Below are 16,560 nucleotides of genomic sequence, written 5' to 3' on the forward strand. Positions count from 1 at the left end.
TATGTGTTTTTTGGATATCACGCTTTTGCATTTGAATTATACATACTAATCTTTACCTCCTATTTTTAGCTGAAAGACTTTCAGTAAAGTTAATTTACTTGGAAAGTTAGTGTTGTCCATTTAGGAAGGTTAGTCTGGTTGTTGGAGAATAAAATGTATAACGCCTTAGATTGTTTTTATTTTATAATTTGATAAAGGTAATATTTAAGAAACTTGATTGGCTCAAGTCTTTCTAAAAAGTAATTCCCTGCGTTTGCTCTAATGGTAAATACTTATTGCCACATATCAGAAAATAATCATTCACATATATTTCTTTCATGGGGCTTGGTTTTATGAAAGTTATTATCACCTTCTCCCTCCCTTGAATGGTTTTTGCATTCTGGGTGTGCATGTTATCTCAAATTATTTAGGTTATCCTAATAAATAGTCAAATAGATTGTTCCCGAATTCCTGAAATTCTCTTAGGAGGGTGTTTATTTGACAGAAAGGTGAAGTGGAAGAACTTGCAGGATTTATGTGGTCCCTAAATTTTCTTTCTTCAGAGACTTGGACCAGGCGAGCATGGAAGCAGTAGTTTCACTCCTGGCTGGTCTTCCGCTGCAGCCGGAGGAAGGAGATGGTGTGGAATTGATGGAAGCCAAATCGCAATTATTTCTTAAGTAAATTTCAGTCCCCAAAAAAGGCAAAGCAAAAAAACAAAGCCCACACACAACAAAACAAAATCTAACCAAAGTGGCAGATGATTATAATTAGAAAATGGACCTCATTAGTTTGGTATTATGGCCATCGGCAGCTGCCTATAAAATACAGGCACACGTGAAGTAATAATATTCCCTATGATAGGACTGGGTTAACAAAACAACTGTGTTTTGTGTTCTTAAAGAAATAATCCAAGCAGTGAATCATTGGCAGTAAAACCCAGATCACCTCATTAAGTCATTTAAAATAACGTTCTCTAAACTATTTGGACCACTTGTTTTATATGGTAAACACTAAAAGTGATGCATTGACCAGGAAAGATTGCATCTGTTTTGTGCCCATGTTATGAAATATGTACTGGCTTTGTCAGGATAAAATCATATTAAGCACAGCACACTTCGTAATGAGTCACACTGGATGATTACCTCAGGACTAGAGAGAAACAGATACCCAAGACCACTCACAGGATACACATATCATGATTCCAGAATATCTGATTAGTCTTCTGTGTGAAGTGGCCTTCACTGTGTAAGAGTCAGTCTTTTTATTTCTCAGGTATTTCACATTGTTCATGAACCTTTTGAATGACTGCAGTGAAGTTGAAGATGAAAATGCACAAACAGGTGGCAGGAAACGTGGCATGTCTCGGAGGCTGGCATCACTGAGGCACTGTACAGTCCTTGCGATGTCAAACTTACTCAACGCTAATGTGGACAGTGGCCTCATGCACTCCATAGGTGAGATAAAAATGAAGGCTTCATGTAGAAACTGAAAACCTAGATAACTGGCATGTAAGACAAGCAAAATTACTTCAGCAGGCCATGTTAGTAAATTCGCATCTATTTGTCCATATCAGGTTTAGGTTACCACAAAGATCTTCAGACAAGAGCTACATTTATGGAAGTTCTGACAAAAATCCTCCAGCAAGGCACAGAATTTGACACCCTTGCAGAAACGGTGCTGGCTGACCGGTTTGAGAGGCTGGTGGAGTTGGTCACGATGATGGGAGACCAGGGAGAGCTCCCGATAGCCATGGCGCTGGCCAACGTGGTTCCGTGTTCTCAGTGGGTGAGTTTGTTGAGGGAGCGTAGAACCAGGACCTGCCACATAGCAGATGCTTCTGAATTTATTCATTCCAGGAATGCTTACTGCATGAATTGCTAAAACTTTAGAGCTGAAAGAAACTTCAGATATTATTTGAGTGGTTTTCAGCTATTGGGAAAGTAGCTGGAGCCTGAGTAGTAATCTTACCCGAACTATTAGGATCCTTCCTGCAAATCCTGTAGTCTTTCCATTTTTGTTGTTTCTCTGCTGAGCCCACTGTGTACTGAATTTCCCTGACCAGATGAGCAGAGAATTGAGGTCCTGTGGTCACCAAAGTCTTAATTCCTGCTTGTTGATTTCCTAAGAATATGATCTGGGCATATCAAACTAAACTCTTTGCCATTGTGTTCTATTTCTACTTTCTTTGATTTTGTCATAATTCGAACTGAATCCTGGATTTTTTTTTCTTCTCCTGGTGAAGCCTAGGCCTCTTACTTTTAACCAGTTAATCCTCAGAATTAACGGCTGCTGAGGCGCATGGTGGCCCATTCAGAAGAGTGTGCAACTCTTGATCCTCAGGGTTGTGAGTTTGAGACCCACACTGGGTGTAGAGATTGCTTAAGGAAATAAATTGATTTTAAAAAAAGAATTAACAGCTGCTGTAGGCATGAAGAAATAGTCATCTATCATAGACAAACGTGCACAGATAAATACTAGGGGAAAAATTGATTAGTCACCATTGAACTGGGTTTAGTAGGTGGTTGACAGCTTTGGATTTACCTTTCAGTCTCCTGCTGAAGAAAAAAAAAATTATTCACACTAACGCAATTTTGTTTTGTTCTCAGGATGAACTAGCTCGAGTTCTAGTGACTCTATTTGATTCTCGGCATTTACTCTACCAACTGCTCTGGAACATGTTTTCTAAGGAAGTAGAATTGGCAGATTCCATGCAGACTCTTTTCCGAGGAAACAGCTTAGCCAGTAAAATAATGACCTTCTGTTTCAAGGTTTGTATCCATTTATCTTTTTTTTTGTGCCAAGGTATGGCAAATTGATTATGTGCAGAACGTACAGAACAGAATGTCTTTAATGCAAGACATTTGGAGAAGGCATAATAAATTCCCACTTCTATATTTCTTTAGGTATATGGTGCTACCTACCTACAAAAACTCCTGGATCCGTTATTACGAATTGTGATCACATCCTCTGACTGGCAGCATGTTAGCTTTGAAGTGGATCCTACCAGGTGTGTCATCCTCCCATCTATAACTTGACTCCACTTTTCCATTACCGTACATGAGAACAGGCCTTCACAATTTCTCCCCTTGATTCTTAAAATTAGCCTTTAATTATAAAAATTACAAATACATTTTTCTTAAAAAATTTGCAGGTATCTTTGATAACCACCTCTGGAGATATAGCTCTGTTACTAGTTTAGTCTGTTCTTTGCCCTTTTTCAGTGCATTTGCATATACATATACATAAATCTAGTTGTAGAGACTGTACATACAATGTGAGTGATACAAATGGAAACCTTGTATACGTGGTTTTGCAACTTTTATTATTTAAATTCAGTTTAATTAACATACAGTATATTATTAGATGCAGAGGTAGAATTTAATGATTCATCAGTTGTATACAACACTCAATGCTCATTACATCACTTACCCTCCTTTATACCATCAGCCAGTTTCTCCATCTCTCCCCCACCTCCCCTCCAGCAGCCCTCAAGTTTATTTCCTGTAGTTAAGAATCTCTTATGGTTTGCCTCCCTCTCTGTTTTCGTCTTATTTTACTTCTCCTTCCCTTCCCCTATGTTCATCTGTTTTGTTTCTTAAATACTGCATGAGTGAAATCATATGGTATTTGTCTTTCTCTGACTGACTTATTTTGGTTAGCATAGTACTGAAGTTCTAGCCATATCGCTGCAGATGGCAAGATTTCATTCTTTTTGATGGCTGAGTAATATTCGTGTGTGTGTGTGTGTGTGTGTGTGTGCACACCACATCTTCTGTATCCATTCATTTGTCATTGACATCTGGGCTCTTCCCCTATTTTGGCAGTTGAGGACTTCGCTGCTGTAAACATTGGGTTACATGTGCCCCTTTGAACCATGATGTTTGTAGCCTTTGAACAAATACCTGGTTTTGCAACTTAATTTTAACTTAGCTCTATATTGTAGATCTTTCTATGTCAGTATAGAAAGATCACTCTCATTCTTTTTACCTGCTATGTAATATTTCATAGTTTGGCTGTATTATTATCTTTTTAGTCAGTACTGAGTTGATCTTATTGACTTTGTTTTTAAAATCAGGTTTTAAAAATTACCGAAGTATAATTGGTACACAATGTTATATTAGTTTCAGGTATACAGTATTTTGGTTTGACAATTGTGTATATTATTCAATGGTCTCTGTGGTAAGTGCAGTCACCATCTGTCACCTTGTAACGTTGTTATAACATCAACTATATCCCCTATGCTGTACTTTTCAATTTCATCTCTGTGACTTATTTTATGATTGGAAGTTTGTACCACTTAATCCCCTTCACCTATATCACACATCCCATCAGCCCCCTCTCCTCTGGCAACTGCCAATTTGTTCTCTGTATTTAAAGGTTCTCTGTATTTAAAAGTTTTTTTTGTTTGTTCATTTATTTTTTTTAAGATTTTTTTATTTATCATTTATTTGACAGATAGAGATCACAAGTAGGCAGAGAGGCAGGCAGAGAGAGAGAAAGGAGGAAGCAGGCACCCCGCTGAGCGGAGAGCCCAATATGGGGCTCAATCCCAGGACCCTGGGACCATGACCTGAGCCGAAGGAAGAGGCTTTAACCCACTGAGCCACCCAGGCGCCCCTTTATTTTGTTTTTTAAGATTTATTTATTTGAAAGAGAGAGCAAGCGCATGACCAGGAGGGGAAAAGGGGAGGGAGAGGGAATCTGACGCAGACTCTGTGGGCTGAGCGCTAGCCTGACACTGGGCTCAATCTCATGACCCTGAGATCACAACCTGAGCCAAAACCAAGAGTCAGTCCTTAACCGACTACACCACCCTGGTGCTCCTGTTTTGTTTTTTGGATTCCACATATAAGTTTTGGATTCCACATATAAGTGAAGTCCCACGGTATTTGCCTTTCTCTGACTTATCTCACTTAGCATAATAACTTCTAGGTCCGTCCATGTTGTTGCAAATGGCAAGATTTCATTCTTTTTTTAATGGCTGAGTAATATTCCTGCATGTGTGTGTGTGTGTGTGTGTGTGTGTATGTGTGTGTGTGTAACACATCTTCTTTATCTGTTCATCTATCGATGGGCACTTCAGTGACTTCTGTTGAGTTGGCTGTTATAAACAGTGCTGCAGTAAACATAGGGGTGCGTGCATCTTTTCAATTAGTGTTTTCATTTTCTTTGGGTAAATACAAAGTAATGGAATTACTGTGTCATACAGTATTTCTACTTGGAATTATTTTTTAAGATTTTATTTAGTTATTTGACAGACAGCAAGAGAGGGAACACAAGCAGGGGGAGTGGGAGAGGGAGAAGCAGGCTTCCTGTTCAGCAGGGAGCGGGATGCAGAGCTCAATCCCAGGACCCTAAGGTCATGACCTGAGCTAACGGCAGACTCTTAACCAACTAAGCCACCCAGGCACTCCTCCCCTTCTTCCCCCCAACCCCCTTTCATTTTTTAATCAGATTATTTGGGTATTTATGTACTGAATTGTGTGAGTTTCTTATATATTTTGGATATTAATCCTTTACCAGTTATATCATTTGCAGATATCTTCTCCCATTTAGTATTGTTATTTCAGTATTGCTATTTCATTTTATTGATGGTTTCCTTGCTGTGCAAAAGCTTTTTATTTTGGTGTTGTCCCGATAATTTTTTTTTGCTTTTGTTTCCCTTGCCTGCGGAGACATATCCATAAATATGTTGTTAAGGCCGATATCCAAGAGATCACTGCCTATGTTTTCTTTTAGGACTTTTATGGTTTTAGGTCTCATATTTAGGTATTTTAGCTATTTGGAGTTTGTTTTAACATATGCTATAAGAAAGTGCTCTAGTTTCATTCTCTTGCACGTAGCTGTCCAGTTTCTCAATAACATTTATTCAGAAGACAGTCTTTTTCTTCACTGTGTATTCTTGCCTACTTTGTCACAGATTAATTGACAGTACAGGCATAGGTTTATTTCTGGGCTCTTTTTTCTGTTCCATTGATCTATGTGACTGTTATTGTGCCAGTATCATACTGTTTTGATTCTGTAGTTTTGTAGCATCTGGGATTGTGATGATACCTCTAGCCTTTTCTTCTCACTCGAGATTGCTTTGTCTCTTTGAAGTCCTTTGTGGTTCTAGTGCTCGTTTCAGCAGCACATATACTGAAGTCCTTTGTGGTTCTATACAAATTTTAGATTTATTCCAGTTTGGTGAAAAAAAAAAAACACTTGATATTTTGACAGGAATTGCCTTGAATCTGTAGATTGCTTTGGGTAGTATACACATTTTAATCCATGAACATGGTGTGTCTTTCTTTAGTTTGTGTTGTCCTCAATTTCTTTCTTCAGTGTCTTAAAATTTTAAGAAAGACCTTATAGAGGTCCAGTCCATGAACATGAACATAGTGTGTCTTTCTTTAGTTTGTGTTGTCCTCAGTTTCTTTCTTCAGTGTCTTAAAATTTTAAGAAAGACCTTATAGAGGTCTTTCACCACTTTGGTTAAGTATTTTCATGGGTATTTTATTCTTTTTGGTACAGTTGTAAATGGTGATCCCATTGACTTTTGCTGTAACTCACCCATTATTGCCCAAACATTGTTTTTTTCATTTTTCAGGTCAGTTGTTACAGGAATTTTTATGAAACCTGAATTTTTTTGTTGCTCCCTTTCTTAGAACATCTGTTGTCCCTGTTGGCTATAAGATAAAGTACAGAGTTTTCTAACTATAATTTGTTATTACCTGTCATTCTTTCATGTGTTCTTTGTACATTAGGTCCAATAAAATATGCACATATTGTACATTTTTAAAGTGGGTTGACAGATGGTTCGTTGGGGTTGGAGATGCCTAATAAATAATATTCCTCTTCCCTACACTAGTTCAAAACTAAGTGTGGAAGGAGGAGGTCTGGGAGGGAAGCTCTCAGGAATCAGCTCTCACCTTTCTTTCTTCCTCCTCTCTTTCTTTCTTAAGATTTTATTTATTTTTTTGAGATAGAGAAAACATGAGCCGGGGCTGGAGGGGTTTGGGGGTCGGAAGAGTAGAGGGAAAGAGAGAGAGGAGAAAAACAGGCTCTCCACTGAGCAGGGAGCCCGACTCAGGGCTCGATACCAGGATTCTGGGATCATGACCTGAGCTGAGGGTAGACGCTTAACCATCTAAGCCCCCCAGGTGCCCCTCACCTTTATTTCTGCTAACAGTTTTTAGAGTATGTGGCTTTTGATCCTGTGGACAAATAGACTTGCTAATACATCACCTTGAATTAGACTCATCTACCCCATCCCTTGCACAGCCAGATAACTACGGACTTGGCTCACAGAGAAGCTTTTTACCAAAGAAGTGGAGAGCAAACCGGAATACTTTTTTTTGCAGGCAGACATACCCAGTGTGGAGAAGATGGCACTAAGCTGAGTATATGCTAAATTTGTGAGAATATAAGGGAGTAAGAATTCTTATACACAGTTCTCAGTATTGCCCTTTTACAGTTTTTTTTTTTTTTAATTCACCTCAAGATCCCAGGAAAGTTCAGCATTTCATTTGGCTGAAAGTCTCTTTTAAAGAGTACTTTTATTTGTTTATTGTAAATGGATTTTACCTTCTCTCTCTCTCTCTCTCTCTTTTTTTTTTTTCTAGGTTAGAACAGTCAGAGAGCCTTGAGGAAAATCAACGGAACCTTCTTCAGATGACTGAAAAGTTCTTCCATGCCATCATCAGTTCCTCCTCAGAATTCCCCCCTCAGCTTCGAAGTGTGTGCCATTGTCTATACCAGGTATGCTTCAGTGCATTAAGTGCTTAAGGCTAGAGAGTACCGTTATTAATCTAAAGTCGAAGTGAAAAGAATGCTTTACTAAAGAGGAATTGAGCGGCTGAAGGTGGGTGGTTGAAAATACTGAGTCGATGTGGATGACTAATACATTAAGAATTGTCAGAATCGGCTTTGAAAAAACTTAAATATTGCTTAGGAGACAGTTTGGGGTATTTTAAGGAGGCACTAAAAATAATTTTCCTTGCATTGGGAGCAAGTTTAAAATGCACAGAATCTGTTGGTTTTAATAGACCTGGTTGAAATGAGCTATATTTGGAATTTTTGGGTTATCCTTTGTCTAAATTACTCACAGGGTTTTTCACATGTGAGTCAGGTCTACTTCTTGCTTTTTATATGGTTGAGGTGTTTGATCTATAATTTTGATGTCTTCTTAAAGATATAATGTGTTCTTGTCAGGTTTTCCTAGAACAAACTAATCTGTTTATTTTATACTTATAAAATATATTGCATCATCATTCAGATTAAATTATTACACTCTATAGCACTAGCACTGCAAGTAATGCTTCTGAGTTCAGATGTCCACAGTCATCCCCTACATATTGAGGATATTAGGTGTGTGTTCTTTTTATGGCTTTCTCTGTGTTTCTGAATTGCATATGTAGTTTCAGGGATGATTTAATCATTCCAGGGGAGATTAGTGCAGATCTATATTAACCTGTTTAAATTGTGATTCTGGAAGAAACATGAGTGGTTTGGAGTTTGGGATGGGTGGGTACAGGGGAAAGAATTTATGCATTTACCAAATCCCTTGCCTTTGTGTCTTTTTCTTTGCAGAGTCATCCCCAGCCATTTGTTTTTTAGCACAGGGCTTCAGTTGCTTAGAGACATTAGCAAGATCAGTGAAATCACCATTTTAAAAAGCTGTTTCAGGCCGCTCTGTGTGAATTATTCCCTCATTGCTATTTATAAAGATGTTTCTGCTGTACCTATTAAAAACAAAACAAAAACAAGCTCACAACCAGAAAACAGTTAACAAAATGGCAATAGTAAGTCCTTTCCCGTCAATAATTACTTAAAGCGTAAGTGGATTACATTTTCCCAATTGAATGACCTAGAGTGGCTGAATGGATAAAAAAACAAGATCCAACAATATGCTGCCTACAAGAGATTCCTATTTGCCCTAAAGACACACATAGACTGAGAGTGAAGGGATGGAAAAAGTCATTTCAAGCAAATGGTAACCCAAAAACAAAACAAAACAAAAAAGGCAGGGGTGGCTCTACTCATTTCAGACCAAATAGATTTTAAACTAAAAACGGTAAAAAGAGACAAAGCAGGTCATTATGTAATGATAAAAAGGGGTTAATATATCCAGAAGATATAATAGTTTATAAGTATTTATGTGCCCCACATTGGAGCACCTAAATATAAAACAAAAACTAACAGACCTAAAAGGAGAAATGAATAGTAATACATTTAATACAATTAAATCGCCAGTTGGCTGGGGATTTAATGTCCCACTCTCAACAATGGATAGATCATCCAGACAGAGAATAAGGAAACAGCAGATTTGAACAACATTTATGGGCCAAATGGACCTAACAGACATGTATCAAACATTCTAACAACAACGGAATATACATTCTTTTCAAGCATACATGGAACACTTTCTAGGATAGACCATATGTTAGGCCACACAACAAGTCTTAGCAGATTCAAGATTGAAATTATACCAAGTATCTTCTCTGACCACAGTGTCATGAAGCTAGAACTCAGTTACATGACAAAAACTGGAAAATAGGTGAACGCATGGAAATTAAATACTACACTGAACAATTAATGGATCAAGGAAGAAGTTAAAGGAGGAATAAAAAAGTTTCTTGAGATAAGTGAAAATGGGAATACAATATACCAGAACATTTGGGTTGCAGAAAAAAGCAGTCAAAGAGGGGAGTTCATCCCAGTAAACACCTCTGTTAAGAATCAGGAAAGATCCCTTAACTTTACTCTCTGCCTTAAGGAATCAGAGAAAGCACAAACTGAGTTCAAAGTTAGCAGAAGAAAGGAAATAATAAAGATAAGAGCAGAAATAAATAGAAATAACTACAGAACAACAGTAGAAAAGAATAACCAAACTAAGAGTTGGTTCTTTGAAAAGATAAAATTGACAAACCTTCAGCTAGACTAACCAAGGAAAAGAGAGGAAGGACTGAAATTAATAAAATCAGAAATGAAAAAGGAGATACCACAACTGATACCAAAGAAATTGATATGATTATAAGAGGCTACTGTGAACAACTGTATGTCAACAAACTGGACAGCCTAGAAGAAATGGAAAAATTCTTAGAAACATACAACTCACCAAGATTGAGGAAGAAGTAGAAACTCTGAATAGACCAATTACTATAAAATTCTCCCAACAGAGAAAAGCCCAGGACCAGCTGGTTTCACTGGTGATTTTACCAAACATTTACAGAAGAATGAACACCAATCCTTTCAAACTCTTACAAAAAGCTGAAGAGGAGTGAACACTTTAAATTTATTTTATGAAGCCAGCATTACCCTGATACCAAAACCAGAAAAGGATAGTGCTAGAAAAGAAAACTGAGTATAGCTGCAAAAATTCTCAATAAATTACTAACAAACTGAATTCAGCAGCATATTAAAATGATGATACAATGGTCAAGTGGGATTTATCCTTGGGTGCAAAGGTGGTTGCATATATGCAATTCAATTAATGTAATACATCACATTAATACAATGAAAGAAAAGAATCATCCAGTCATCTCAATAAATGCAGAAAAAGTATTTGACAGAATTTAACATCCATTCATGATAAAAACTCTTAATAAGTTAGGCACAGAAGGAATAGATGTCAACATAATAAAGGCCGTAAATGACAACCACACAACTAATGTACTCAGTAGTGAAGGGTTGAAAGCGTTCCCTCAAGTTCAGGAACAAAACAAGGGTGTCTACTCTTATTGCTCCTATTCAGCATAATACTGAAAGTGCTACCTACAGCAATCAGGTAAGAAAAATAAAAAGTATCAGAATTGGAAAGGAAAAAAAGTGAAATTGTCTCTACTTGCAGATGACATAATTTTGCTATAGGAAACCCCAACGACAACCAAAAAACAGAGCTAATCAGTGAACTTAGTAAAGTTATAGTGTACATAATTAACGTACAAAAACCAGTAGTATTTCTATATGCTAACAATGAAATTTATTTAAAAAACTGATCCCATTTATAGTAGCATCAAAACAATAGGAATAAATGTAAGGAGGTGAAAGATCTCTGTGCTGGGAACTATGACATTGATGAAAAAAATTGAAGATATAGATAAATGGGAAAGATATTCTGTGTTCATGGATTGGAAGGATTAATTGTTTAAATATGAATGCTACCAAAAGCCATCTGTAGATTCAGTGCAATCACTATCAAGTCTCCAATGGCATTTTTGACAGAAATAGAAAAAAATACTCCTAAAATTTGTATGGCACCACAAAAGACCCCAAATAGCCAAAGCAGTGCTGAGCGAGAAGAAAGAAAGAGGCACCACACTTCTGATTTAAAGCTATAGTCATCAGAACAGTATGTATTGGCATAAAAACAGACAGATTGGCCAGTGGAACAGAATCAAGATGCCAGAAATAAAACCAGGCATATATAGTTCAACTAATATTTGACAAGCGAGCCAAGAATACTCAATGGAAAAAAGACAGTCTTTTCAATAAATGGGGCTGGGATCACAATACTCATACGCAAAAGAATGAAACTGGAGCCATCTTATATCCTCACACAGATTAACTCAGAATGGATTAAAGATTTAAATGTAAGACTTGGAACCGAAACCATGAAACTACTAGAAGAAAACATAGGAATAAAGCTTCTTGTCATGGGTCTTGGTGATGATTTTTTGGAGGTGACACCTACAGCACAACAAACTCAAAAATAAACCAGTGGGGCTACATTAAACTAGAAAGCTTCTGCACAGCAAGCACGTCATTAACAGTGAAAAGACAACCTATGGAGTGGGGAAGTGTTCAATACCAAAAAAACCCCCCACAAAAACCCACCTCAATTTAAAAAGTGGACACTTGCCGATAGACCTTTTTCTGAAAAAGTTAGATGAAAGGCCAAGAGATAGGTGGAAAGATGCTCAGCATCATAGTCATTAGGGAAATGCAACTTAGAAACCACAGTGAGGTAACAGCTCATACCTGAATTAGAATGGCCGTCATCCAAAAAACTAGAGATAACGAATGCTGACATGCATAGAGAAAAATGGGAACCCTTGTGCACTTTGTTGCAGTTGTAAGTTGGTATAGCTAATATGGAAGACAGTATGGAAAAATCCTCAAAAAATTAAAAATAGAACTACCATATCATTCAGCAGTTCCAGTTCTGGGGACATACTGAAATGAAAATAGTAACTCGAAAAGATATTTGCGTCCCCGTGTTCATAGCCACATTACTTAGAATAGCCAAGACATGGAAACAACCCAAGTGTCCATCAACAGATGAATGAATCAAAAGAATTGTGGGTGTATCCCCAATGGAATATTAATCAGCCATACAAAATTTCTTACCATTTGTGATCCTGTACATGGCCCTTGAAGGTATTATGCAAAGTGAAAAAAGTCAGAGACATATTGTATGATTTCAATTATATGTGGAATCTTAAAAAGAAAAAAACAAAACTCACGGAAAAAGAGATCAGAGGTGAAGGTTGGAGGCAGAGGAAATTGGAGGAAGGTGGTCAAGTGGATTTCGGAAGTGGCAGTGGCTTTGACTTGACTTAAAAGGGAATAGCTACTGACTGCCTGGTTACATGACTTAGTAGATTTTAGTAGAAATTCTTCGTGTGGTTGTCATCCTAAAGGAAAAAAAAATTTTTTTTGTATCATCAGCAAACTTGGAGTCCAATTTGAGACCATGATTCTGAAAAGGTAAAAGGAACAAGGCTTGGCACTTTTTAAGTTCTTAGGAAAATCTTTAATGAAGGAATAAAAATTTCCCATCCATTCCACCCCGGTAAACAAGATTTGTGCCAGGTTTTATAGGAAGGGAGGGAGGTAGTGAAAATAAATCAGAAAATGGAATAAGGTGATCATTTGTGGCTTATTAAACTCTATGTGTTGTGCTTTTTAAAGCACTCCATAGTAAAATATACTGTATTATAACAGACCTGAATTATCATATTAATATTTCACATAAAATTATTCTCTTTAAGAATATTATTTAAATATTGTGTTAGTGTGTTGTTTTGAAGTGTTGGAGAAGTTTATTGTTGGGAGTACTATAGAATAAAAGTGCTATATTTATAAATAAGTTTTTGTTTTTAATAAGTGAATGATAACAGGGAATTTTACATTTATTAAAAGAAAGATAAAAAGCTTTTATCTCAAGCTATTCTTTCATTGAGTCTCCTACCAAAAGTAGTTTTCCCCCTTAGTTTGCTTTTTTATTCATCTTTCTTCTTCTGGCTTTCTTCTGCCCTTTTGACTTTGGCAATAACATAATAGTACCTTTGTACTTTTGTGTTGTGCTGGGAGGGATAGTAGTTCATTATTTCCTCGAGTAAATATGGCTCCTGCTTTGGGACTTTGAAAATTTTGAAAGCTAAGTGAGGATATTGCTAGGTAATAAACTTCTCTGAGTGTTAGTTCCCTTTTCTTGAGCTTATATTTTTTGACTCTTAAGCCTTTTTTGAATCATGCTTTAACCAGGTCTCTTATTTTGTATGTCCCCTTACTTAGTGGACTGGCTTAAGATTTTGTAGGGATAGCCAACTGTGAACATGTGTTAAATTTATAATTGAGACATTTTCTCATGTACTTACTTCTACTTTTCCTCCTTGTAGCTTTTGAAGACAGGTTTTCCCTGCTATCCCAAAGTAATGTTCCTGTGAAATCTTTTATAAGTAAAAGTGGCATAAAGGAAAGAAGCAATTACCGTTAATTTATATGGGACATTTTTTAGTATTCCCAGACCTCCAAAACAACCAGCCAAATCATGCCAAATAACACAAATTACCTAAAATAACATTAACGTATAGTAAAAACAGGAATAATACGATAAATACACAGTCTGTATAGAGTATAAATAATTTATGTACTGTGTACTTTCACTTTACCAGAATTGGGATGACAGCAAGCACACCAGAGGGCTGATAGGTGGTGATGGTGGTGTTTTAGGCTGGGGTGTTGGAGGTTGGGGTGGTGAGAGGTAGAGAAGTATAGAGTATAGGAGGGAGAGGAAGAGTGTCATCTATTAACATCTCATCATTGTCTAAATTCATCAGTGCAAGCAGGTCACTAACGTTTGTACCTTCTTCTATGTCTGCCTGCCTCGATGTCAAAGGCTGAGGTTCATCGTCTGCTGTGGCTACTGTGGCTGGTGTGGAAAGCTTGAAATACGACAGTATGCTCAACTGCTTAGCCTCTCAGATTTTTCTATGCTGCAGTTATTTGTAGGCATTCAAGACATTCTGTAAACCTGCCCCTAAACCTACGTGCCCTTTCAAAATTAAAGCCATACTTTCCTGCAGTCACGGCAGCACTGTCCATCGTCACAAAAATCTCACGTGCTTCACATTCAGTTCCTGAATAAACTTCTAGGCCGTTCACTGTGGTGTTGAGTGTGGATTGGTGTTCTTTGCTCTTGTGGTGGCATCAGCTCGTCATCTGTCAGTTCTTGATCATGGGACACCATGGGGTCTTCATCAGTTTCCACAAACCAAGCCTCCTTAGCTGAAGTCAGTATTGCTGTTATTTATTGTTGTTGGTTTGAAACATTTAAAATTGTTTCCTGCTTCAGGAGACCATCCTCTCAACACCATTTCACATCCAGAACTTGTTAACTTATCAAGAGCACCTCCAAAGTTGGTGATTGCCAGTTTTATATTGTAGTCTTTCCAGATCCCTGGTGTACATGCTTTGGAATTGGCTTCTCCGTCAAATGCACTTACTGTGAGCTACATCACGTTTTGCATATAGGAAGTCTTAATTGTGGTGAGTAGGCCTAGGACCCATGGTTGTATCAAGAACATCCTATTTGGCAGGAAGAACACACAGGAATGTTATTGCCATACTCAGTAATGCCAGGTGGATGAGAAGCACAGTTTTCAACAATCAAAAGACACCTATTACCAAGGTTATTTTCTTTACGGTATTTTCAGCAAAAGGACTAATGTACTCATGTGCTTCGAAAAAAATCACTTGGATATTTCAACTGCTTGGATGTGAATGAAACACAAGAAGTAGTCTTATCAATGCCTTTGAGTGCCCTTGGGTTTTCTGGTGGCACGCTAGTAGAGGCCTAAGTATAGCATCACCAGTGGTGTTAATAGTGGGCATCGAACCCGTCCTTTGGTGCCTTGTGTCCCTTAGTCTGCTTTTTTTCTATTGAAATAAATGTCTTGCTCAGCAATTTTTCCAATCATAAATTGAAGTTAAACACTTGCTTATATGATTGTTTTTGCTATGATTGTTTTTGTCAGTTCTGGAACTTTTTCAGTAGCTTTAGTATCAGCTGAAACACTCTGTCCAGTACCCTTAGAGCTATGAAGCTACCCTTACCTCAAAACTGATCAGACCACCCATGTGTACCTTTAAATTATACTTTTGCAGCACTTTGGTCATCGTTGTCCAATACTTTCTGTTTCAGCTTACTAAAAAAAATTAATCTCTCCTGAAGTGTGAGATAACTTAATGGAACACCATGCTTTGCTCACCCATCAATCCACTCCAGCAGTAGACTTTCCATTGCATCCATTTCCGGATGCTGACTAAAAGAGACCACTTTCCTACTGGCAGAACCAGTTAGTAACCTCAGCAACTTTCAAGATTCTTTCTCTCTGAGTCAGCGGTATGAAGGGTGGGTGCAGGCAGGTTCAGTGTACACACAGTGTCTTTAATATGCCACAATTGAAATGCTTAATTGCTTTCAGCTTTATGCCAAGTGTAATTCCCTTACAAACTCCTAGGCTTTCCTGATACCCTAGGACACATCTTGCTAACAGATAAAATAAATTGAGATAAAGCACAGATACATAAAATTCGTTATTTAACGGATAAAATGAATCAAGATAAAGCACGATACTCAGAGACAAGTTCAAAGCTGTGGCAACTTGATGCTGAGATGCTGAGTGTAGCTCCTGGGGAAGGAACTTGGCAGCCACTTGCTGCTTGGGGTGTGTGCTGCCTCTCTAATGGCTTGTTGCAAAAACGAGCACTGATTGCAATAGTCGCTTTTCGCTACTTTCCCTGTAAAAGCAAAAGCCTCTTTGGGTTCCTTTCAGTTAGCAGAAATAGGTACTAAGTTAGGTCTTTTGTGAAAGCAAACTTTTGAAAAGCAGGAGATACCTATGATGAGAAAACAGTTCCCAGAATGGATTTCCTCTTAGTTACGGTGAGAGAATTCTGAGAAAGAGCTAAATATTATGATTCGAAGTAAATGCCATCTTTTCTCAGTAAATCTGCTTCTCCAAACCAAAGTAGTTTACACTAATTTTTTAAGTCTGTAAGTGCTAATTATATACCATAATTGAAAAAAGTTGCATGAAACTGCATTTTAGTGATCTGTTTGGTTACCAGTACTTTTGTATATAGTCTAAAGTTTGAACCAAAGACCCTTAAGGAAAGGACGGTGTCATCTTGTTTTACTGCTATTTCTGATGCCTAGGATGGTATCTAGCATGTTGGATGCACAATAACTCCCTGGATGGATGCGTGGGTGGATGGATGGACGGACGAACAAATAAATATCGAAGTAACTTTAAGGTTATGGTGCTGAATGCACTGAATTCCTAGAATAAAATTCCATGAATGGTGGAT

General features: G+C 37.6%; 1 protein-coding gene across 7 annotated transcripts in view; it reads left to right on the top strand.

Annotated features, from left to right (window-relative positions):
* Nucleotides 1–16,560, top strand: part of NF1 (neurofibromin 1) — a 252,162-nt gene that overhangs the window by 120,388 nt on the left and 115,214 nt on the right. For all 7 annotated transcript variants that reach the window (XM_032845423.1, XM_032845422.1, XM_032845416.1 and 4 more), the window contains 6 exons: nt 543–659; nt 1,255–1,436; nt 1,556–1,767; nt 2,589–2,750; nt 2,886–2,989; nt 7,587–7,722. In XM_032845423.1, coding sequence (XP_032701314.1) covers nt 543–659; nt 1,255–1,436; nt 1,556–1,767; nt 2,589–2,750; nt 2,886–2,989; nt 7,587–7,722 — 913 coding nt within the window. The remainder of the gene's footprint in view (nt 1–542; nt 660–1,254; nt 1,437–1,555; nt 1,768–2,588; nt 2,751–2,885; nt 2,990–7,586; nt 7,723–16,560) is intronic.

The sequence above is a fragment of the Lontra canadensis genome, unplaced genomic scaffold (genome assembly GCF_010015895.1).
Source record: "Lontra canadensis isolate GAN:19392208 unplaced genomic scaffold, GSC_riverotter_1.0 scaffold163, whole genome shotgun sequence".
Taxonomy (NCBI): Eukaryota; Metazoa; Chordata; class Mammalia; order Carnivora; family Mustelidae; genus Lontra; species Lontra canadensis.